Source organism: Sparus aurata, chromosome 10 (assembly GCF_900880675.1).
Source record: "Sparus aurata chromosome 10, fSpaAur1.1, whole genome shotgun sequence".
Lineage (NCBI taxonomy): Eukaryota > Metazoa > Chordata > Actinopteri > Spariformes > Sparidae > Sparus > Sparus aurata.
Window position 1 is genome coordinate 12294624 of NC_044196.1, and position 22869 is coordinate 12317492.

A 22869-nucleotide genomic window follows, 5' to 3' on the forward strand; every position below is an offset into this window, starting at 1 on the left:
TGTGTCAAAAGTGTGTTTTGCGAATGGATGAACTTACTTTCATTGTTTCCTTGGTTGTACTGAAAAATACACACTGTGATATTGTAAAGGTGCCGAGGTTGTAGTGCTCTGTGGCGGAGGACGGGGGTTTGGATATACATATCTGAAACGCGTTTTGTTTTGTTGGTGGTGTTTTGGTTGTTGTTGTTGTTGTTGTTGTTATCCTGAAGTAAATGAACGAGTAATTTTTTTTGCTTCTTGAAAAGGCTCCAAAAAAAAAAAATAATGTGCCGAGTGTAAATTAATACTGTGTAATGTATATTTGTTAATGTGGTCCATTTTTATGTAAATATATTACGTGATGAACTGGGGCGCCGAAAAGGGGGGGATAAGGGGAAGGATTCTAGGGGCCCATCATTGACAGGGGCCCAGAAAGGCCCCTAATAAAATTATAATACTGACAAAAAAATACGACACTAATTTGTTAGTTTATAATTATAAATATGCATCACTTAATGCACTGATAATAACACTTAAGTTTATTTTGGAAACATTTTTTCCGTGGTTTTTAAGCTAGCTCACTTTTCTCCCCATATTAGCTCATATTTTGGAAGAAAACTCTGGATTTTTTTAGATTTCACTGTTCACGTTTAGCAAGCTGCCCATATTTAATCAGTTGACCACCCCTCCTGTCAAAAATGATGCATGTTTGAACAGACACGTCAAGTGCAGCAGCAGCAGCCGCAGCTGTCTGTGAGCCCTGTGAGCCCCCACCTACCCCTGAACCAGCCCCAGTACCCCCACCTACCCCTGAACCATTCCCAGTAGGCCTACCCACAACTGAGGAAGGAGGTGAGCAGCTCTGTGTTGAATTAATCTATTATTATTGAAAAAAAGATAAATTGAAATTAATGAATAAAGATCATTCTGAAATAAAAATACAAAGTGTATTTATTTCAGAATGATTTAAATGGTTTAAAAAGCATAACTTTTTTTTGTTTTGTTGAAATTTAGCTATCACTGAAACTGAACTATAAACTCACTGAAATACTGTTTGGTCAGTAGTTTGGGACTCTCACCCCTTGCTTTGCAGTAGGAAAAGAGGAGAATAATCTGGTGCTTGCAGACTAAGTGACTGCTCTCAATCCAATCAGAGAAACGTTACCAATATTAAATTGCAACGACCATAGAGCCTCATTTATGTATGTAATTCCACCACGTACAGTTTTGGAGATCAATTATTATTATTATTTTTAATAGATTTTTTTAACAAAATATAAACGTATATAACAAACTTAATAAAAACAACAACAAAAACACAATGTAACAATAATACACAAAAAACACAATATATGATAGAAAAAGCAGAAAGTGGAATGATATAAACTGTGTTGATCTAAATCAGGTCGTAACAATCACAATAATTAACATGTGGGTCTGATTTCTGGGTGTCATGGCTCCGCTCTGTGGGCCCCTCCATTAGGAACGTGATCAGGATCTCCACCCAGAGGCTCCATCTCTGTATCTGCGGGGGGTCTGACACCTGCAGCTCTGCGGGCCTTACAAACACTGACCCCCAACAAAGCGCAGAGGAGAACTACAGCTAAGATCAGCTGCAGCACATTAAAGACTGATGATGAATCCAGTTCCGATCTGCTCCTCAGCTGCTCTCTGTGTCGGCTGCAGAGAGACAAAGGGGAGTTTAGTTAAAAATGGTTGCAGCGGGAACTTTAAATACAATAGCCCACATCATCAGTCATTTCTGTCTTTCGGAAATTTCTGCGAGACAGAAATGACTACAAACACTCACACTAGTCAATGATTTAGTCACTAGTCACAGACTGTAGTCATTTCTGTCTGCGGTGGCGCAGTCAGTGATATAAAGCGCGTAAACACTGCCCGTTTATGCGATCTACACTGTAAAAAAAATTCTGTAGAATTTACGGTAAAATACTGGCAGCTGTGGTTGCCAGAACTTTACCGTAGAAAATACGGTCACAATGTAACTGTAAATTTCACATTAGAGAACTGTTATTTGTTTACGGTAATTTGCTGTAAAAATAACAGTTATCATATAAACCTGTTTACGGTAAATTCTTTTAAAAATAACACATATAATGTAAAACTAATTACAGTCCATCAGTGAAAAAACAAGGTAAAACTGTAAGATATATTACGGTATTTTATTGCAAAGTTCAACTACGGTAAAATACTGGCAGCTGTGGTTGCCAGAATTTCACCGTAAAAAATATGGTACAACACACATGGAATTACAGTTTGTTGGCGTAGATTTTACAGTCAGCAAATGCAAATGGTAAATTATAAAGGAAATAACCAATTAAGCCCATTGTAAACCAAAGTACAGACTATAATTGATAAACTTTAAGAACATCTCTTTGCATATACACATTCTCTTTGAAAAACAGAACTTGTCCAGTATACTCACAAGGCAGTGTTGACATCTTCAAAAGACAGTGTGTGTCCATACATATGAAGGATAGTCCATGGTAGAAGAAATAAACGTCATGAAAAAAGGAGCCACTTGCCCTGTGTTGATCAACACTAATGAGTCACTGAGTCCAGACTTGGCTGAAGAGGGCTCTTAACATGGACATGGTGTTCAAGAAACTGGAACTTAAAGCATTCAGCAGTCACCAGTTCTGCTTGAAGACTCATGTGTTGTCCATCTGGTGTCCACTGTAGACTGGCATGATCCTCTCTGCAGCCAGAAAAAAGAAACAAAGCAAAGGTTAGATTGATGCAGTGCCTGAGCATGATGCCTACAGAGATAAATTCAGCCTTCTGCTGTTAAACTGAGCTCCAATGAGCTATACATAGAATGAAACCAGCACTCTGGAATATAGTTTTGCAGGTCATCAGGAGTATTTCATTTATTTTATTGTATTAGTGTGAAAAGTAGAAACAGTCACTTTTTTTAGGACTAAGTGATCATCACTATTTGTTTCACCCTTGTCGAATTGCAGCCTAAATCCTGAATCCTGTCCATAATACTGATTTTTTTTTTTTCTACTGTATGTTTGTATGAAGCTGTTGGCACCGTTCACTTGAGGGAGATCGATTGAGTGTAGTTTGAGTGCTTGCATCTACTCATTTGCTACACTGACATAAACCATAGCTTACCTCTAATTAGCCTTGACAAGACTGGTGTTTGAGTCATTGGGTCCAGACTTGACTGAAGACAGGTGGGACAGAGTCTCATACAGACATGTTACAATGTTAAGGAAACTGGAACTTTGGGCAGATGTTGTCATCATTCCTGCTTGAAAATTCACCAGCAGTCTTCAATCAGGTGTTTACTGTGGACTGGCATGAATCTCACTGCAACCAGACAAAGAAAGACAACAAAGAAAACATTGTTAATGATAATAATGATAATTATTATTATATAGCACTTACACTGTTGCAAAGTGCTTCCCGCAACAACAACAACAAAAAACAAAACATTAATTAAAGAAGTTGGAACAGAAAAAAAATTAAATGGTGAATGAAGAGTAGGTTTAAAAAATCTCATAAAAAGGCCATCCTATAAATATGATTTCAGGAGGCGCTTAAAACGGTTAACAGATTTAGCAGATCTAATAGATTGAGAGAGACTGAGGGAGAAACTGTGGAGAGTGACTACAGCTGAAAACACACAATCCTTTGGATTTGACATCGAATCAGTGATTTTGATTTTTTTAAGGATAGTTCCGAGGATTTACCCTTAAGGAACTCCAGATAACAGGGTAGTAGACATATATGGGAGACATAATTATTGATGTGGCCATGTAAGTATTTGACAGGTATGAAGAAACAAAAACATTTAATGGCAGCACCAGTTCAGAAGCCAATCTATTTAAATGTACTCACTGAAGCTGAGTGCTGATAACGATGACGACGAATCAGAGTACTGGCCATACCGCATTCCTGCAAAGTTGATTGCCTTACATTATCCAGCTGCACCCTGCTGTGGAGAAGGCTAAATTATTTGTTAAAAAAAATGTATGTCTAAGGTGTTAAAGGGATCATTCTCACTTGTTATGTTATCTTTGAATTCGCCTAGATCAAGTGTCAATAAATGTTTCCTTCGTAATACATCCAAGTCTCCTTGTATCATCTTTCATTAAGAGTAAACCAGTTTCTCCATTATCAAAGTCTTAACCGACTTGCTACAGAAGTTACAGCTAAACATTTTTCTAGCATTAGCAACGTTAGCTGTAACGTTAGCGACTTCTCAGAGCCCTTAAGTGACTCTTTTATTCGGCAAAAAGCAGATAGTGACATGTCCAGCAACCTTTAAGATATAGCTACCTGAACTCCTCTGCTTGAAAGTCAACAAATAAGAGCTAACGTGGCTCTGCGGCTAGCTAACGTTAATCAGACAGTCTCAATGAGCTGTGAATGTGCTTACCTGAAGAAGAGACTCTGCTCCTGTGGGCGCGAAGAAATGGCGGTGACCTGAAATTCAAGCTTCCGTTAACTCGCGGTCCTCTCTCTCTCTCTCTCTCTCTCTCTCTCTCTCTCTCTCTCTCTCTTCTCTGTCTGTCTGTCTGTCTTGTCTGTCTGTATCTATCTATCTATCTATCTATCTATCTATCTAGCTAGCTATCTAGCTGTGTGTCTGTGTGTCTGTCTCTCTGTCACAACAACAAACACTGCTCCTGTGGGCGCGAAGCAATGGCGGTGAACTGAAATTCAAAATTTCTAGCTTCCGTTAACTCAGCGGTCATCTCTCTCTCTCTCTCTCTCTCTTTCTCTCTCTCTCTCTGTCTTTCTCTGTGTCTCTCTCCTCTATTCAATAAAGCTTTATTGACACGAACAACTACAAACACAACAACGTTTTCATTGTCATGTTTTACATATAATAAAAAAAGGACATGTACAAGAATAAAATAAAAATAGAAATCGTGTTTTCACTATACAAAAGAAAGATATAAAATAAAATATACTATTTTTTTATGGAAGCCCATTTCCGCCAATTGACAAAAATTATGAGATACTTTGACTTAGCTATCTCATAATTTTGACTTAGTATCTCATAATTTTTTTTCATCAAGTGGCGGAAATGGACTTCCATATTATTCAAAAAGGATGTGTTCACAATGCTGCAATAAAACTCTATATGATAAACTCTAACGATTGTTGTAGGCCTATGTTTTCCTGTGGGACAATAAAGTTAATCTTATCTTAATTCACTGTGTTTTGACAATAATACAACATTTATAGTTTTCTATTGCATTTAGTGCTTTGTGTCGGCCCGAACAATGCCCCTTAACTGTGATATAATAAGCACATACCACGGCCTGTCATGATGTATTGCTTAAATATACCATACTTTTTAACATTCTACTTTCTATACAAATGATGGTATGATTTAATGGTTGTGTACCGTAAATTTAAACGTAAACATCAGCAAAATCTGTAATTCAGACAGAATGATACCGTCAATTTTAGGGTAATTACACGCTTGTGACATTATGGTATTTTACCGTGAATTTAGCAAACTTTTTATAACATTCACAGTAAATTCCATATTTTCTACTTAGTAAGGCCGTAAAATTTAAGTTATTTACTGTTTCTTGATTTACGGTAATTCTTTGTGTAAATACATTTCTTTAATGTATTTACTACAGTGATATACAATTTTTTATTTTACGGTATTTTACTGTTGCTATTGACAGTTTTTTACCGTAATTTCTACAGACATTTTTTACAGTGTATTCTACTCACACAGATGAAAGTAGATTAAAGGAAAAAAGGATATGACAGTAGCAGCACTGTGCTCATTGTGACGGCGACCTTCTGTTATGTGGCTCCGAAAGAAAAAAAAAGAGGCCGCTGTGAGTCACGGCCTGCTCTGAAGAGAAGTGTGTGTCTGTCTGTGTGTGTGTGTGTGTGATGGTAGTACACTGGTGATACTGGCAGGACTGAGGATTGTGTGAGGCTTTGCCCCAGATCTCTTTCTCTCTTTCTCTCCCTCATTTTCATTTTCTCCCTCATCTAAAGAAAACATTGAGACCATCACATGTTTATAATCAACTCAAAATGCAATATTACATTTTACTGGTTAACAGTAATATATTTAAGGAGAACTTTGGTCGATTTAAACATGCAGCTTCATTGCTCAAGCTACCCTTGACTTGCCAGTACCCAAGACGCGAAAACATTTGGTCCAACCATTACAGAGCTCCGTGAACGGAGACTTAGCATTGACAGCTAACAGCATGGGGTCAGAACTTTACACTGTGTTTTAAGCGTCTTAACATGCTCCACATCTCACACCAAAAGTCATGCAACATCAGCAGACACCTTACAACACAGCACTGTAGCGTGTATGACTCAAAGTGAATAAAAAAGTAGTTAAAACAGTTTGTTTGTGCAAGGAGCTCAATGCTTAATCTCGGTTCACGGAGCTCTGTAATGGTTGGACCAAATGTGTTCGCGTCTTCGGTACTGGCAAGTCAAGGGTAGCTTGAGCAATGAAGCTGCATGTTTAAATCGACCGAAGTTCTCCTTTAAGTTACAACATTACTGTATGTGTGGAGTAATAATTACCCACGTTTTAGTTGCTTTCACAAAATAACCTCTACAGAACATTAAATTACCTTTCATTAATTATAGGCGGTGGAAGGTCGCTGTCTTTATCATTAGTAACGCACTACATTACTCCGTTACCAATGACATTAATAGATTACTGTAACGCGTTGCTTTTGTAACGAAACTCTGCTGATGACGCCTTCACGTCCTTATGCTTTCTAGCGGTGAAAATAAACCGGCGGCCCTGAAGGCCTCACCGCTGAACACAGAGAGCCGGATCACTGTTAATTCGGCAAACATCATACATGACAATCTTTCTTTCTTTCTTTCTTTCTTTCTTTCTTTCTTACTTTCCTGTACTTGTTGCATCTTCAGCTGTTGTAACAAGTGAATTTCCCTGTTGTGGGGAAAAAAATCAAGCCCATCTAATCTAATATTGGAGTTGCTTTTGTTCTGCTTTTTTCATATTCCCCCAGTAGTAACTCTGCTTATGCTTCAACTGAAGTGTAGCCATGTACATATAACGTGCGTTTGGGAATTACGTTTTCAATCGCACACAAAGACCTCCTTCTCCTAAAACGATCCCCTGATAGAGATATGTGCTCATCAAATCAAAACTAAAGCATTTCTACCAGATTTCTAAAGAACATGATGAGAGGAAAATTAAAATAATCTAACATCACATTTTCTTTCCTTGATCTGTCATTAAATGTATCGATCTCCATGACAACAAATCATTAAAGCCTGGTTTTAATATTAGTTTACAGTCTTAAACCAACTAACGCCTCTGTTGCCATGGTTGCAGGCAGCGCCGTCGTATAGGGGGGAAAGGTGATGACAATTCTAAGGGCCCAAAGCCCGCTATAGGGCCCACACACAGCCCCCAGTAGCCTCTATGACAAAATGGTTATGCATACACTGAACTAATATATATTCATACGAATGAATCCGAATTAAAACAAAGCCACAAGTCATACAATATTCAAATTTTAATCATTTCAATAACCCCCCTAGCCCCTTCTTAAAAAATGGTTTGGTCCACACCGCGGTTCGTTCTTCCTATGGTTCTTCCTCATCGGAATTAAGTGAGCGCGAGCGAACTCCAGCAGGGTTAGGATGCCCCCCAAAAAGCACAAGTCCGGACACCAGAAGAGAGTTGAGAAGGAGGCCAGGAGCAGCAGAGCAGGAGCAGCAGAGCAGGAGCAGCAGAGCAGGGGCCCTGGACATCAACAACTTATTTTCTAAGAATGGTGAGAGTAAAACTACCGAGGGCGGCTGAAACAATTAGCCTACTTGTTCATTAATTTAATGTCTGTAACATTACCTTTGACGGGGCGCAGGCTGGAGCCTACGTTAGCTGTCATCTGGCCGCGCTACACTCTGGACAAGTCGCCAGTTCATTGTAGAGCAACGGTTCCTAGAGTAACTATAACTGAACGTTACTAATTTAGGGGCTACTACAGTGTGTTTCACACATATCACTGTCGGACAGTGCTCCAGTATGCGCCCATTCAGAGGCTGCATTGAATTGTATTATGACGCATTCAAGTTCTACTCAGTAGTTAGGAGCATCTGACGAAGGTCAGTTACGTTATCATGATGTGTTCAATGTGGTCTTCTAAAATGTGTTATTAGTGGGACATTTGAATATACTAAATACAAATAAGTTAAATGTTCAAAGATTTATTTGTTTTCATAGCAGTATAAAATAAAAGACACCATAATAGCTGACAACAACAAAGTAAAAAAGACTATTTAGAGTTGTGGACAGTTTACACCGACTTTTGAATGGTCTAACAATATTTTTTGCCTGGTAAAGTGAAGCTGTCCACCTAGAGCTATGGTACTAAGAAGCCCATTTAGATTTTGTCCAAGAATAGGTTAGTTCTGCATCATTTTTTCCATTAAACATAACATATAATGTTTACAATATATATAATGGAACAATAAACCTTTATGCTCTGCTGCTCCAGAATCAGCAGTGGCTGCTTCATCTGAGTTTGACCCACACAGCAGACGCTCAGCCCAGCAGTCCAGTGATGCCTTTGATGGTAAGTGAGGGATGTACACACTGGTTGGCTGTTTTGGTTTATTAGTGACCCACTACCTATTTGTTGAGTGGTTAATTGAAAATGTATTTGCAATCAGAGGTGTAATAACGTGTTGCAAATCAGTGAAATGAGAATAAGACAACTAATTATACATCATTTACATAATCATACTCTGACTTTTTAAGTCGTTAATCGTAAAAAAAGGAAACAAATTGGGTGTTAAACACCAGGCACCGTAAAGAATACTGAAAAACAAGAAAATTGAAGGTGGCAATGAATGGGGTAGAGGGGCCCACACCGATATTCTTTCAGGGGGCCCAGAATTCCTAGCAACTGCCCTGGTTGCAGGTAACCGTTAGAACAGCTGACAGAAGCACAGCAGGTGATAAAAACAGAAACGAAATGAAGCCAAGCTAACTGTGGACATTTGGATCACATCTATTTTTTCTGCCTCAACAAACTAAATATACAAACAAGCTAAATTTAATACCGTCTCACTTTGTCTATATGTGGCGGACCCTGCCACCTGTTTATCTTCAAACAGTGTTCTGGGACTTTATTTTCCTCTGAGAACAGTTTCTTTATTCACTGATGGAAAAAATATGCATTTCTGAGTTTACTGTTTCCCCATTAATATTACATATGAGTTTGAATTTCTTATATGCAAAACTACACAGTGCCCCTTTAAGAAAAGAGACATTTACACATTTTAAATTGTGCAGCTTCATCATCATTCGATAAACTCTAGTTATAATGCTGATTTCACCTTCAACAGGCGTCCAGGAGAAGAAAAAGCAACAGGACGACAGACAGGATGAAACCAAATGAGTCGAAGTGAGACACACAGGGAAATGTGAAGCTCACCAGAAGTGACTCACCACAATATAAACCGATTCCAACGCTTAGTTTGAACCCGCCTAGCATCCTTGAAACTCAGGAGGCGGTCTTACAAGCCATTTCCCTTTCTCTGTGTAACACTGTGCCAACATAACAATCAAACCACTCATGTGTTCATCAGAGGGGAAGTTAGACTTGTTATAAAAGAGAGACATCTTTATCGAGCATGTCTGAAAGGTGCTTCTGTAAATCAAGTTAAAAGGCGGAAGTACAGAGACAATCTGCAGAAACATGTTCACTAGTCACAAACAGAGCCAGCTGTTGTTAACATCTGGAAAAACCCGACTAACACTCTTACAGTACAGACAGTCTGTAGCTACATTTTAGTCTTCCTGTGTGCCGGATGATCTCGTGTGATTTCGTAAAGTACGCGGTATTTAAATGTCAGAGCTCTGACATTGCGACGATGTCACCATCGGACTAACTGGGGTTATATTTATTTATTTGTTCATTCATTCATTTATTTAGTCTGTGCAAAGCATACAGCAGCTCATACTGTGGTACTTCTATCATAATGGGACATAAAGTGCAGGTGACACAAAAAGCAGTAGATGATGCTTGGAAGAAACTACAGGATCTTCCTGACATTGCCTCGTCTCATGGTGATATAAAGTAATATACATATGTCATATATCAGTGAAGTGAAATGTCAAACCAGGTGCAGGTCGCTGTATGCAGGTACCGAGTTCTTAAAAGAAAACCAGCCTCACATGTTGGTCCATGACTAGAGGAGTCGGAGTTTTCCCAGCCGGTTGGTTATTTAGGGCGCATACTTTACAAAGAATATAAAACATCCACACGGAGGATCCATTGTGGGAACACAACTGTAATCCGCTCGCGTTACAGATAGAATAATTTAAAAACTGTGAAAACAGAAGAGGAACTTATATTAATCCAGACCATCGTGGTTAAAGTCACATTATTATTAGACCTTCAACTCCGTTCTTGCACTGTGACTTTCGTGTCTTCACCGTGTGTGTGTGTGTGTGTGTGTGTGTGTGTGACCTCCCATCAACATCCGTCCACTTCAAATTTGATTTTAATTGACAGCTGACAGTGAAGGTGGAGATAATAAAGCGCCGGAGAGATGGACGGTTTAATTAAGGATTTCGTAAATAGTATATTTGTACCAGAGAGATGCTTGGATGCGGGAACTGCGCCCCCTAAAACAAGGCTGTAAATTGACGAGAAGGCTTAAATATTTTGAAAATTGTCAGAAACAGCGCTTAATATAGTTTATAAAGTTTCTCGATGATGCACAAAATCAAGCCATTTTTTAAGGGAGTCTGGTGAATTTCTCTCCCTCTTCATCTCCTTGCTGGTGTTGACTGTAACTGAGCCAGCAGCTTTGACCTTTTTAATGTTGGTGTTGAAGTTTGATGCAGCACCCCCTACAACGAGCAGCCATAATGGCAGTGGCGGGGGTTCAGTATCTTGCTCAAGGATACTTCAGCATGTAGCTCAGTCCCACCCCAGGGGAGCCGGGGATTCGAACCAGCGACCTTCCGATCACTGGTCCACCAGCTCAACCCACTGAGCTACAGCCGGATTGTGATTGTCCTCAATTTATTCTATAAATCAGAAAAAAAGTGGTATCCCTGCTTGAGGGTTTAAATCTTCAAACTCTCCTCCAGTTAGTCAGAACCATCACCTGGATGACTGACGACCTCCATCAACATGTATTGTACTAAATATGAAATATATACGTACCACTACAGTGTACTTAGAATAATATGCAAGTTAAACTGCAGGGAGTATGCAAAAGTAAATTACAAAGCTTTGAGCATAACTTAGCTGAACTGATATTTACAACTAGAATAAATAATGAACTAAGTGAAGCTAATTAGCATTTAGCATTTTCTATGTTTTAAAGCAGCATTACAGTGATGTGATTTTCTGTACTTAGTCTATCTGTACTCTATGGATGTTAGTTGGTCAGATGATGAATCCTATTGATTCTAGTTAGAACGAGGAGGTGTATTAGATTGACAACTAAGAAAGCTCCAAGGGGAATCCATCTGATAAACAACATTGTGCTCCGATCGACTGACGTCACTTCCTTCCTCGGCTCTACCTGCTGATCAGAAACTCATTTTACTTGGAGATCAAGTGAGATTTATTTCAGCGTGTTCATATTGAATTCTCCAACATGTTGTGCTTCATGTAATGTTCCTGTACTTCAGGTTTCTTATCACATGTTTGGTACCAGTTTCCCATGATGCATTATTTCTCTATGAGTAACCATGGTGACCTACCTTCATTTAAAGCTGTTCTGGGTGGGATGAAAAATCCTGTATGTGTGGGACAGGGTACCGGTCAGGGGTCCTTGCATCATTAAGGCAATGGTAGAGACCACATGTGTGCCACCTACCCCCGGGCTTCAGGGCAATGTGGAGGGGTGAAGCTCGGGGGCTGTTACAGCAGTATATGATGCCGAGCTGCACCATGTTTTCAAACTCTGCTTTGGCGACGGTCACCTTGGCTGGATCAATATGTCGAACCTAGCGTAGGCTGGTGGGTCGGTGTTGGCGATGTGGTGCTCTACCCCATGCTTTGTAGCAGAAGATGAGAAGGTGGGCTGTGTGAGGTCCAGAAGATGGAGAAAATAGTCTGTGGCTGAAGGCATACGAGACAACCTGATGGAGCTTGTTCCAATGAGGGTACATGTGTATGAACAGAAGGTGGCAGCGTTGATCAATCGGACATCCACCAGCAGGCCATAGGTGCACAGGAAATCCGCGCCAAGGATAACGAATGTTACCTTGGCCGTGACAAAGTCCCAGCCAAATGTCTGTCCATCAAAGCAAAACTCCACATACCTCATGCCATAAGTGGGGATGGGGCTGCCATTTGCAGCTGCCATGGGGGGCCGTGTCCGTCACCCAGGATGTCCACAGTCGATGCATGTAGGATGCTCCGCTGAGCACCAGTGTCACACAGGAGCCCCCGACAGGACTGCCTGTATGGCCGGCGCTCATGGCTACTACGTCGGCCACTGCGTTTCCCGCCCCTTCAAAACAGCAAGGGGATCGGCACCGCTTGGCTTTGGGACCAAACTATGCGTGGTAAAAACACAGTCCATTGGGTTGCCGCGGCGGGGGCCGTAATGTGTCCTGTCACCATCGTGAGGGTAGCTGTTGCAGAAACAGCTGGATGCAGAGGAAATCTGGCCTGTGCTCTCCCATGAGATCCAGCATCCTGTCCATGAGTTCAGACGGCTTGTTGTTGCTGAGGCCCTGGATAGAGAAAAGCCAATCAGCTTATTCTGTGTCAGAAAGCTCAGAGGCTTCCAACAGTTAAGTGTTGAAGGTTTCATATTTCTCTTACTACGGAGGGTTTTTCCTCAGTGCCGACACCACATAATAGTATTTCATGGCATTGGCTGTAATCTCCCAGAGTGCAAACTGTGCTTCTGTTTAGGTGAACCAAGCTGTGGCAGACGATTCCCAGAAGTGACCCTGCTGTAAAAATCAGCATAGACCAGCACTAAAACACAATACATGCTGGCAGTGACCAGCTTGACCAGCATATGTTTGGTGTTTTGGTGCTGGTCTATGATAGTAGCACCAAAAGACCAGCACCAAAACACAACATATGATGGTCTTTCTGATTGTCACCAGTAGTCACTAGAAAGACCAGCATATGTTGTGTTTTGGTGCTGGTTTTGGTGCTGGTCTATGCTGGATTTTCCAGCAGGGCGGGCAGCTTGAAGGAGACGGCGTTAGTCGACTTGTTTGTAGAGATGTCTGTGGAGACTTCCAGCAGACAAACATTGGGGTCACCGGTGAAGAAGTTGTGGAAAATAGGAAGCGAACAACCTCTCTCTTTGACTGCTTTATCAGTCGTTTATTCACAAAAAACTAAAGACACTCCAACAGAGGGAAAAACACTAACTCTCCTAGCCCCTCCCAACTCCGTTGCCATGGTTATTAGCTTGATTGTTGAGGACTCAGGATCGTTAAACTCTTCTAATGAAACTGATGAAATACAAAATAAATGATAAACAGAAATAAGTAAAAATGTAAAGATAGTGAAAATGTTAGTTGAGAGGTTAAAGGGAGCCAATCATGTTGAAGCTTCACTTCCTTGTTCTCGTACCTGCTGACTGTGCACAAAATCCTATTAGTCATCAACTCTCTGAACTCTCAATATTTAATCCTGAAGGATCAGCAGACATGTTGAAGTGAAAGTAAAGTTGGATCAGCTGAACTGGCTATAAACTCATAAATATCAATATTATCCATAAATGAATAAACAAGCTGTTGATATAAAATACGGTCCCATAACACTGTTTGAAGGGTCTGCCACATGTAAACAAAGTAAAACAGTATAAAATGGGTGCAATCCAAATGGCCACAGTTAGCTTGGCTTCATTTCGTTTCTGTTTTTATCATCCCCTGTGCTTCCACCAGATAACAGTCGGATTAAGACTGCAAACTAATGCTCAATCAGCGAGTCCAGCCAAGGCTACAGGTTATAGTAACAGAAAATATGAGAATAAAAATAATCTACTCAGTTTTAGTTGAGTTTCCCTTCAGCAGGCATGCAGGAGAAAATCAGTTAAGAGTTACAGAAGACAGAGAAAAGCTGTGATTGAGCTCCAGGTCCATTAAAACAACACAGACTGAAGACTGAAGACAAAGCTGCTGCTGCAGAGGATCAGTGTCGACTCATCATGGAAGCTCCGCCTCCAAACCACCAGACTTCCTTTAAAAAACACCAAATTTTATACTTTATAATCGTCCTGGAACCCTTTCTACGACACATTCTTACCTAATTATGCCCCGGTTGTCCTTTTTCATATCTTGACTGAACAGGTTGAGGAAGACATAAAATGTCTGGCACTCAGTTTAAAACCTGACTTTAGATAAAGAACGAGGAGTTAGATTCAGGTGCAAAACAAGAGAGGAAGTTTGAATTTATCCAGGTTGCACATTCGTCACTGACTGCAGCAGAGAGGGGGAACCAAAATGTTCAAACGACTTCATCTCTGATGCCAAGTTATGAAAATAGACATGAGTTGCTTCTTTGTGTCCACATCTGACCAGTACACATGCAAGACAGATGGAAATCCAACTAGGTCCAAGTTTTAGTGAAGAAATCCACTGCTGAAGGTCTCCAGACGTCACATGGTCAAAAGATTTTAAAGCCACATGGTCAAAGTTCACGTTCAACTCGAAGCAATGGGATTTCCCTCCATCCTCCCTCCAGTGTGTACATCTGTGGCTGGAGGTGGTTGCTGGTTTAAATCCTCACGCTTACTGGTAAGATCCAAGCAGTTAGTGTTCTCTCTGCTAACATCTCTCAACATGCCCTTTGAGCAAGGCACCTTTAACGGGTTCCCCTTTGATCTGGATGGACAGTTAAAAAAGAAAACGATGAATCACTCAACTGTCTCACAAAAAGAAAATTGTATGTTTTGTTTCCAGCACCCAAACATCAAGAAAACACAACTAAACATTCAATTAAAGCCTCTCACATACTTCTTGTTTCTGAAGCTTGTGTCTCCAATATACTGCGAATACAACAGCCGGCGGGATCGTCAACAAAGTGCTGACACACACAGCTGTGATCAGTACTTCTCCTGCACAGACCACTAAGGATATAAATCAAACAAGACATTGTAAGAGCGACTGAAGCTGGAATAAATCACTTAAAAAAGTTGGCAATTAATCAGCTGATGGGAAAAGGCTGACAATGAGAAGATGGGTTTAATATTTCTTATTCATGCACTCAGAATCCCTGATTTTATTGCAGTTTATTTGGTTTATTTCTCTATGATCCACTAGCTGTGCCCTTTTATTTCCTTCATTGTAACTCAGCTTTAATTAAAGTTGAATATCTTAAAATGTTTTTTGGATTTGAAAATCAAATAACACCGAAAGTCTAGAAAAGACGCAGGATGACATAGGAGGTCAAGATGTCAGAGGACAATCATCGTGGACAAAATCATTCAGGATAACGATATTATAGCGATGTCTCCACAAATTTTGACCAAAAACAAGGTCTCAGTCAAATCCTTTGTCTTTTTCTGTTGTATGGTGGTTGGCCACCATATAACTGTAACCTACTTTAAGAAAGCAAGAATACAAAGAAAAAGAAATGCTTAAAAGATATTTTATATGTATGTTGATGATATCAATATTTTATTTTTAAAAATCACAATTATTGTAAGTACCAGTTAGCAGCTACAGAATACAAAAAAAACTTAAGTGGGATATTTGAATGAAGTACCTAGATGGAAAAACTGCTATATTATGCTAAAGGGGGAAAATTTAACACAAAACATTGAATATTTCAGAAAGTGTGCCAGAAATGTATAAAAAAATTATTTGTTCTCCTCATGGAGCCGAATGTTTTGATGTCTGAATGAAGATTGTACGTTGGATAATGCAGCAGGAGTTACATGTCAAAAATCACGATGGAAGAATAACAATATGCTTTTATACTGTAGATGAACAAATGTTCCATTGAGGGCACATTAAACAGTCACATGATCCCACGCCATGTCCGTTTTCCCACAGTGAACAGTGTCCCTCAGTCTCGTGTATGCAGACTCACAAACAAAGAAAATCTTCAGTTACCCTGGGAATGTTTGCTGTCCCATGGCTAATCCGTGTTTCTCTAGTGGAACACTTTGGGCAGTAGAAAATGTTGTGTTTGAAAAAACAGGCTTTTATCTGTTAGATGAGATTAAAAAATTAAAAGATTAAAAAAAAACAATTGCAGATGAATTAATCATGTTCTCACCGTTGACATGTGTTTCCTCTTTAGGATCAGGAGTCTGCAGTGGCGTCTCTGTTGTTACAGACTTTGGTGCTAAAAAAAACAGATAACTCAGTATTTAAAGCAGACAGCAGCAGCTGTGCAGCTAGCAGTCCAGCCTGAGTGTTGTGAGCACCGAGATAGTGTTAGCACAAGAGCTTTTGGACGCGGCTGTGCTAGCTGGTTAGCATGCTAACTTTGGTAGATGTAAACCCATTAAATACATACAAAACTGTATTTCCAAAAATTCTGTTGATAATTTTTGTTACTTTTCGGATGTTTTCAACTAAAATTCTTACATATTGCACCTTTAATTTGGATATCTGGATTAGCGACATTAGCATCTGCATCTGTCACTAGTATAATGCAGTTCATGTGGACAATAAACAAGATTTTAACACTCACCAACAGACAGGTAAATGATTGAAGACTTAAAATGGCTCTTTAACTTCGGGATGAAACATCGATATCTCCCTTCATCTTCAAACGTCACGTTGGTGATCTTGAGCGATATGTTGCCTTGTGTCAGGCTGTCTGTGAACAGCTCTGTCCTCTTGACGTACTCTGCGATCTTCATGTCCAGGTCCTCTCGGGCGTCTCGATACAGATGGACGTACTCGACCCGGCGCAGGCGATCATTGGGGTCGGGCTTAAGGTCGGGCTTGGACCACTCCACCGTCAGTCCAGTCACGTCAATCTGAGGCTCCACGTGACACGGCAGGATGATGTCATCACCCAGGGCAGCAACGATTGTCTCAGCTGACCCAATCACCCTAAAATTCCCTGAGAAATGAAGGACAACTTTAATATTAACAATTGAAACTTTAACATGAACTCATCACTTTTCTCCAGCACATTTACAACAACTTCATGACTTGGTCTACAAAATGTCACCAAAGTGATGTCTTTAAATATCTTGATTCAAAACCCAAAGATATTCTATGATTTGAAGTTTCTGAGTCCAGATGGCTCCATGTTGGTGTTGGTGACGTGTGTTGAGTGAGACGATGTCTTATCTGAGTGCTTGAACACAAAACTACATGAGATTTTACCCTTAACTTATGACAAACTGTGACTTTTAAACTGACAAACATCATAAGTGTGATTCCTGACACAACTGAAGCGGGATCCAAACATTATGTGTCGCTCTTCATTCACCAACATACAAAGTAAACTAGAAACTGGTTTTAGGCAAAACCACAGGCAGGTGATACCATAATGGGGTTTTGGATGTCTACCGGTTCAACTTGTCTGTCTAATCTCACGTGGCGTTTAGAACAAGCTGCTGCATACAGAACAAAGGATGAACTGATTAATAAAGAAAATAAATTGATAATGATTCGGAGCTCCAAACTTACTTTTTCATTAAGAAGCACCCCATAATACATTTCAATTAATATCCTAACCCCTTATTTAAGTTATTGTAAAACAGCAATTAAAGTTTTTTTTCCATTTAAATCACAGCTCATACAACAAGAAACAGCGATAACCTCGACAAATCAGTCTTAAATATTACTGTGCTATTGTACAAACCAGTTATTGATATCAAAGTTTATAGGTGAATCAACAGTACACATTCTTAAAGGCTAATGTATGTTCAAAGGCTTATGTGTACACAAACTGTGGCTGATTGTTAAAAAGTATTAGTATCCATGGCTCTCTTTGTTCTGTGGCTCTTCGTGTATTAAAGCTGCTATAAGGACCTTTTCCCCTTTTAAGCACACCTGCAGGATGTCTGACAGTGAGGTCATTTTTCTGTTTGTGATTTTGGGTGATTGTTATGATGTGATGATGGTGAGACAAAAGACTCTATAGAGTCCGGACGACAGAGCATTTTCCGAGTATTTAAGTGTATATAATGACCTGTTGACAGGAAATTGACAGATAGCTTGGCTACACTGTGTTCCTGTTTTCATCATCTCCTGTGATACCACCAGATGTTTGAACGGTTAACTGCACTGTGCTTTGCTGTTGCCATAGTTGACTTAACGACTGCAAACTAATTCAACCCAGCTTCATTAACTTGTAGTCATGGAGATTGATCCATTCAAAGATTTATCAAAGAAAAAATGTGATGTTAGATGCTTTTAATTTTTGTCTTATCATGTTCTTGGCTTTGTATGTGTAGTTTTCACGTTTACTTCTTCAGAAATCTGGTAGAAATACTTAGGTTGGATTTTATTTGCATTGCTTCTTAAGCACATACACAGTGGAAAACTCGGGACTTATATATTGATACCAATATCTAAAATCTATATAGGACCAATATCTACAATATCAATGAGAATATTAGCTCAGAAATATGTATTTTTTTTCACAGCTGAATGAAACAAGCTGTTCTCAGAGGAAGATAAGGTCCCCAGAACACTGCTTGAAGGTGGAAAGGTGGCAGGGTCCGCCACATATAAGCAAAGCAAAACAGTATGAAGTTGAGTTTGTTTGTTTATTCAGTTTGTTCAGTCATGAAAACTAAAATCAGTCACTGAAGAGCTTAAAATATCTTCTCCAAAACTACACAGTGTCTCTTTCGGGAAAATATAAGAAGTAGTGGACAACATCCAGTCTGAGTGAGGCTACAGTTTACCTTCAGCAGGTGTGCAGGAGAAAATCAGAAGAAGGATGACGAGAGTTACAGAAGACAGAGAAAAGCTGTGATTGAGCTCCAGGTCCATTGAAACGAGTTGGTTTAACAAACACAGACAGACTGAAGACAAAACTGCTGCTGCTGCAGAGGATCAGTGTCGACTCATCACAGGAACTCAATTCATCAAAAATGTCCCAAAAACTGTGGAAGACATGTTGAGACACGAATCAGACTCCATCACCAGACTCCCTTTAAAAACACTAAACTATGTGACTCATCAAGTTAGCAGACACTTTATAATGGTCCTGAAACCCTGTAAAATATTCTTACCTATTTAGGCTTCCTTGTTAATCCAGCAAACATTATACATGACAATATTTCTTTCTTTGTGTAATGCCTGTTATGTCTTTATCAACCTCCTCTTCCTGTACTTGTTGCATCTTCAGCTGAATTTCCCTGCTGTGTGATAAATAAAGCCCAACTAATCTAATCTAGTATAAGAGTTGGGGGTTTCACAGACTCCCACAGAGAATATAACTAGAACGCTGTTTATATGCTGCTTTATTCGTATTCTTTCAGTTATTACTCTGGTTATGCTTCAAGTGAAGTGTAGTCATGTATATATAATGAGCTCATGTGCGTTTGGGAATTACGTTTTCAATCGCACACAAAGACCCCCTTCCCCTAAAACAGTCCCCTGATAGAGAGCCGAGGCCACGCCCTTAGTGAGGTCACAAATCAAAATGTTATTTTTTAAATCTCAAGCATATATATATATGTACACATACATACAAAGACAAGAACATGATGAGAGGGCAATTAAACAAATCTAACATCACATTTCTTTCCTTGATCTGTCTTTAAATGTATCGATCTCAGTGACAACAAGTTAATAAAGCCTGGTTTAATATTAGTTTACAGTCTTAAACAAACTAACACCTCTGTTGCCATGGTTGCAGATAACTTATAAAACAGCTGTTAGAAGCACAGCAGGTGATAAAAACAGAAACCAATTGAAGCCAAGCTAACTGTGGACATTTGGATCACATCTATTTTTTCCTGCCTTTTTATACTTTGTCTATATGTGGCGGACCCTGCCACCTCTCTTTATTCAAACGGTGTTCTCATATTCAAACGGCTTGCTACTGTTCCCCCATTAATAATTACAAATATTCGAGTTTGAATTTATTTTAGGCTATATAAAACTACACAGTGCCCCTTTAAGACAAGACACATTTACACAATTTAAATTATGCAGCTTCATCATCATTCGATAAACGTTATAATGATTATTTTACCTTCAACAGGCGCCCAGGAGAAGAAAAAGCAACAGGACGACAGACAGGATGAAACCAACTCAGTCGAAGTGAATCAAAATTTGAAGCTCACCGTAAACTAAATAAAGCATAATAAAAGCCTTAGCAACGCTCGGTTAGAAACCCCCGCCTATGGTTGGGTTGATGGATCATTCAAATCCAGGAGGCGGTCTTAAAAGCTATTTCCCTTTCCGGATGTAATATTGTGCCAACATAATAATTAAACCCCTCATGTACATGTTCATCAGGGGAGAAGTTGGAATTGTTATAAAGAAAGACATATTTTTCAAACATTCAAACACCATCGTACTAACTAGGTTTAAGTATTTATTTATTTATCAATGTATTTAGTTAGTTAGTCTGTGCAACGCGTACAGCTGCTCATAGTGTGGTACTTCTATCATAATGGAACCAAAATTGCAAGTGATACTAAAAGCTTGGCAGAAAGAACAGCGGCTTCCTCACACTGACTCGTCTTAAGGTAGCCTAATATTAAATTCAATATAATATAGGCAGTGAAGTGAAACTATAAACCAGGTGCATGTCGCTGCTTGCAGTTACTACCGTTGATACTTTATTATCCCGGAAATAGAAATGAAAGTTACCGACAGCAGCAGACACGTGGGAGAGTTTTTAAAAGAAAACAAGGCTCACCTGTTGGGTTATGACTGGACGAGACGGAGTTATTATTGTTATTGATGCGTTATGGAGGGCGCATATACTTTACAGAGAATATAAAACATCCACACGGAGGATCCATTGTGGGAACACAACTCTAATCCGCTCGCGTTACAGACGGAATATATTTAAATCTGTTAAAAACAGAAGCAGAACTTCAATAAATCCAGACCATCGTTGTTAAAGTCACATTATTATTAGATCTAAAACTCCGTTCTTGCACTGAGACTTCCGTGTCATCGCCGCCCGTGTGTGTGTGTGTGTGTGTGTGAGAGAGAGAGAGACCACCCATCAACATCCGTCCACTTGAAATTTGATTTTAATCGAAGAAAAAAATCGAAGATAATCAATGACCAGAGAGATGGACGGTTTAATCAATGATTTCGTAAATAGTACATTTGTACCAGGGAGATGCTTGGATGCGGGAGCTGCAGCCCTTAAAACGAGGCTGTAACATATGCCGAATTTACAGGAAGGTTCAAATATTCAATGATTTGAGAGAAACAGCGCCTAATGAAGTTTATAAAGTTTCACTTAACTCGACGATGCACAAAATCGAGCGATTTCTTAAGGGAGTCTGGTGAATTTCTCCCCCTCTTCATCTCCTTGCTGGTGTTGACTGTAGTTATATGTTGGTTTTGCAATTTGCAAGTATAGACCTGAGTGTGTTGTCCATGAACAAACATAATAATCTTTCTTTTTATCTTTATTAGTGACTAAAGGCTTTCTACTGACATCAATTGAATCCTGTAGCCTACTTTTTGTATCTGGTATCACGCCATCTGTGTAGAGAAGGCAACATACCGCTAATCAAATAAAATATATCTTTATGATAAAGCAGTAAACCTAAAAACAAATCATTCTCCAAACATAAAAGTTTAAATCTAATTAAACTAATTCACGCTACCCTCACAGATCTTCTCTATATTTTTTGTTTATGCAAAACTGTTGTGTGAATGTAAATTATATCAGAGTATCTAACGTATACAATATGTTATACTTTGTGTTCAAAAATATCCTTAACTGGCTCTAAAAGCAGATAAAACAAATTCCTATTCACAAGAAATCAGCCCACTTTAAGTTCTCTTTTGGAAATTTTGCATGATGTCCTCGCTGACCTTTATCATAACTTTAATACAATCCTCATATGAAAAGTGTTTTACAGCATTTAAAGGGTTAAAAATCGATCGGTTGGCAATAAACAAAATCAAAACACAGACAGAAGTATGAAGACACAGCTGACTGAGACTGAAACAAACTCCACTCAGTACAATCAGTGAGATGAAGAGCGCCCTCTGCTGACCTTTATCTTTAACACCAGCGTGAACAGATGACAGCTTTTCTTTTAGTCACAGTAACAGACAGTAAATAACGAACACAAATCAAACAACAGCACTTCATTTCAGTTTAAACTGCAAATTACAACCAGAAAAGGTTAAAGCAGATTTCATTTCAGACCAATAGGAGACAGAGTTTGATGAGACGTCCTGTCAAAATAATGGACGTCATGAAGGTGAAGAACAACGTTTCCTCCTTCAGCTCCATTATTGTTGTTCATCACTTGTTCCCTCTGACTCTTATGACTCTAATCTCAGTTATTGATCAAACTGAAGTTGTGACATACTTCTCAAATGCTGTGGATTGAAGGATTGCGATCGTCCTCAATTTATTTCAAAAATAAGAAAAAAGCTGCATCCCTGCCGGAGATCCACACAGGGTTTAAATCCTGAAACTCTCCTCCAGTCAGTCAGAACTGAAGGAGCCAAAAAAAGACACACAGAGTTTGATAGTAATTTTCTTTAAAAAGAATTACCATCACCTGGATGACTGATGACCTTCATCAACATGTATTGCACTAAATAGGAAATGTATACTTACTACTACATTGTACTTAGCATATTATGCAAGTTAAAGTGCAGGGAGTATGCAAAAATAAAATACAAAGCTTCAGCATAACTTAGCTGAACTGATAATTACAACTATAAGTATTAATCATGAGCTAAGTAAGTGAAGCTAATTAGCATTTAGACACGACAATATTAGTTTCCATGTTTCAAAGCAG

General features: G+C 39.3%; 2 protein-coding genes across 4 annotated transcripts in view; both read right to left on the minus strand.

Annotated features, from left to right (window-relative positions):
- Nucleotides 1-9435, minus strand: part of LOC115590482 (uncharacterized) — an 83978-nt gene extending 74543 nt beyond the window's left edge. Inside the window, exon 1 of the mRNA XM_030431851.1 lies at nucleotides 9334-9435. The gene's annotated coding sequence lies outside the window, so the exon portion shown is untranslated. The remainder of the gene's footprint in view (nucleotides 1-9333) is intronic.
- On the minus strand, nucleotides 1336-21034 carry LOC115590481 (myelin-oligodendrocyte glycoprotein-like). 3 transcript variants are annotated; one of them, XR_003985748.1, is made up of 8 exons: nucleotides 20112-20251; nucleotides 18814-19014; nucleotides 16635-17012; nucleotides 16215-16283; nucleotides 14948-15060; nucleotides 14238-14815; nucleotides 11720-12700; nucleotides 1336-1659 (listed from the first exon to the last, which is right to left on the minus strand). XR_003985748.1 is itself a non-coding variant. In XM_030431848.1 (6 exons), the coding sequence occupies exons 2-6, from the start codon at nucleotides 18899-18901 to the stop codon at nucleotides 14759-14761; spliced, it is 705 nt and encodes a 234-aa protein (XP_030287708.1). In that variant the 5' UTR covers nucleotides 18902-19014; nucleotides 20784-21034; the 3' UTR covers nucleotides 13286-14758. The 3 variants fall into 3 exon arrangements, 2 of the variants coding, with proteins under 2 accessions (XP_030287708.1, XP_030287707.1); XM_030431848.1 differs by lacking the exons at nucleotides 1336-1659; nucleotides 11720-12700; nucleotides 20112-20251 and adding an exon at nucleotides 20784-21034 and having other exon boundaries at nucleotides 13286-14815; XM_030431847.1 differs by lacking the exons at nucleotides 1336-1659; nucleotides 11720-12700 and having other exon boundaries at nucleotides 13286-14815.
- Between the last annotated feature and the right edge of the window lie 1835 nt (nucleotides 21035-22869).

What these genes read in the sequence shown, in the direction of transcription:
- LOC115590481 (XM_030431848.1), bottom strand. Translation starts at nt 18,901, where the DNA reads ATGGACCTGGAGCTCAATCACAGCTTTTCTCTGTCTTCTGTAACTCTC. An exon ending in CTCCTGCACACCTGCTGAAG is followed by an intron (nt 17,013 to 18,813) that starts GTAAACTGTAGC and finishes TTCATTTCTCAG; the next exon opens with GGAATTTTAGGGTGATTGGG. An exon ending in AATCATTTACCTGTCTGTTG is followed by an intron (nt 16,284 to 16,634) that starts GTGAGTGTTAAA and finishes TGTTTTTTTTAG; the next exon opens with CACCAAAGTCTGTAACAACA.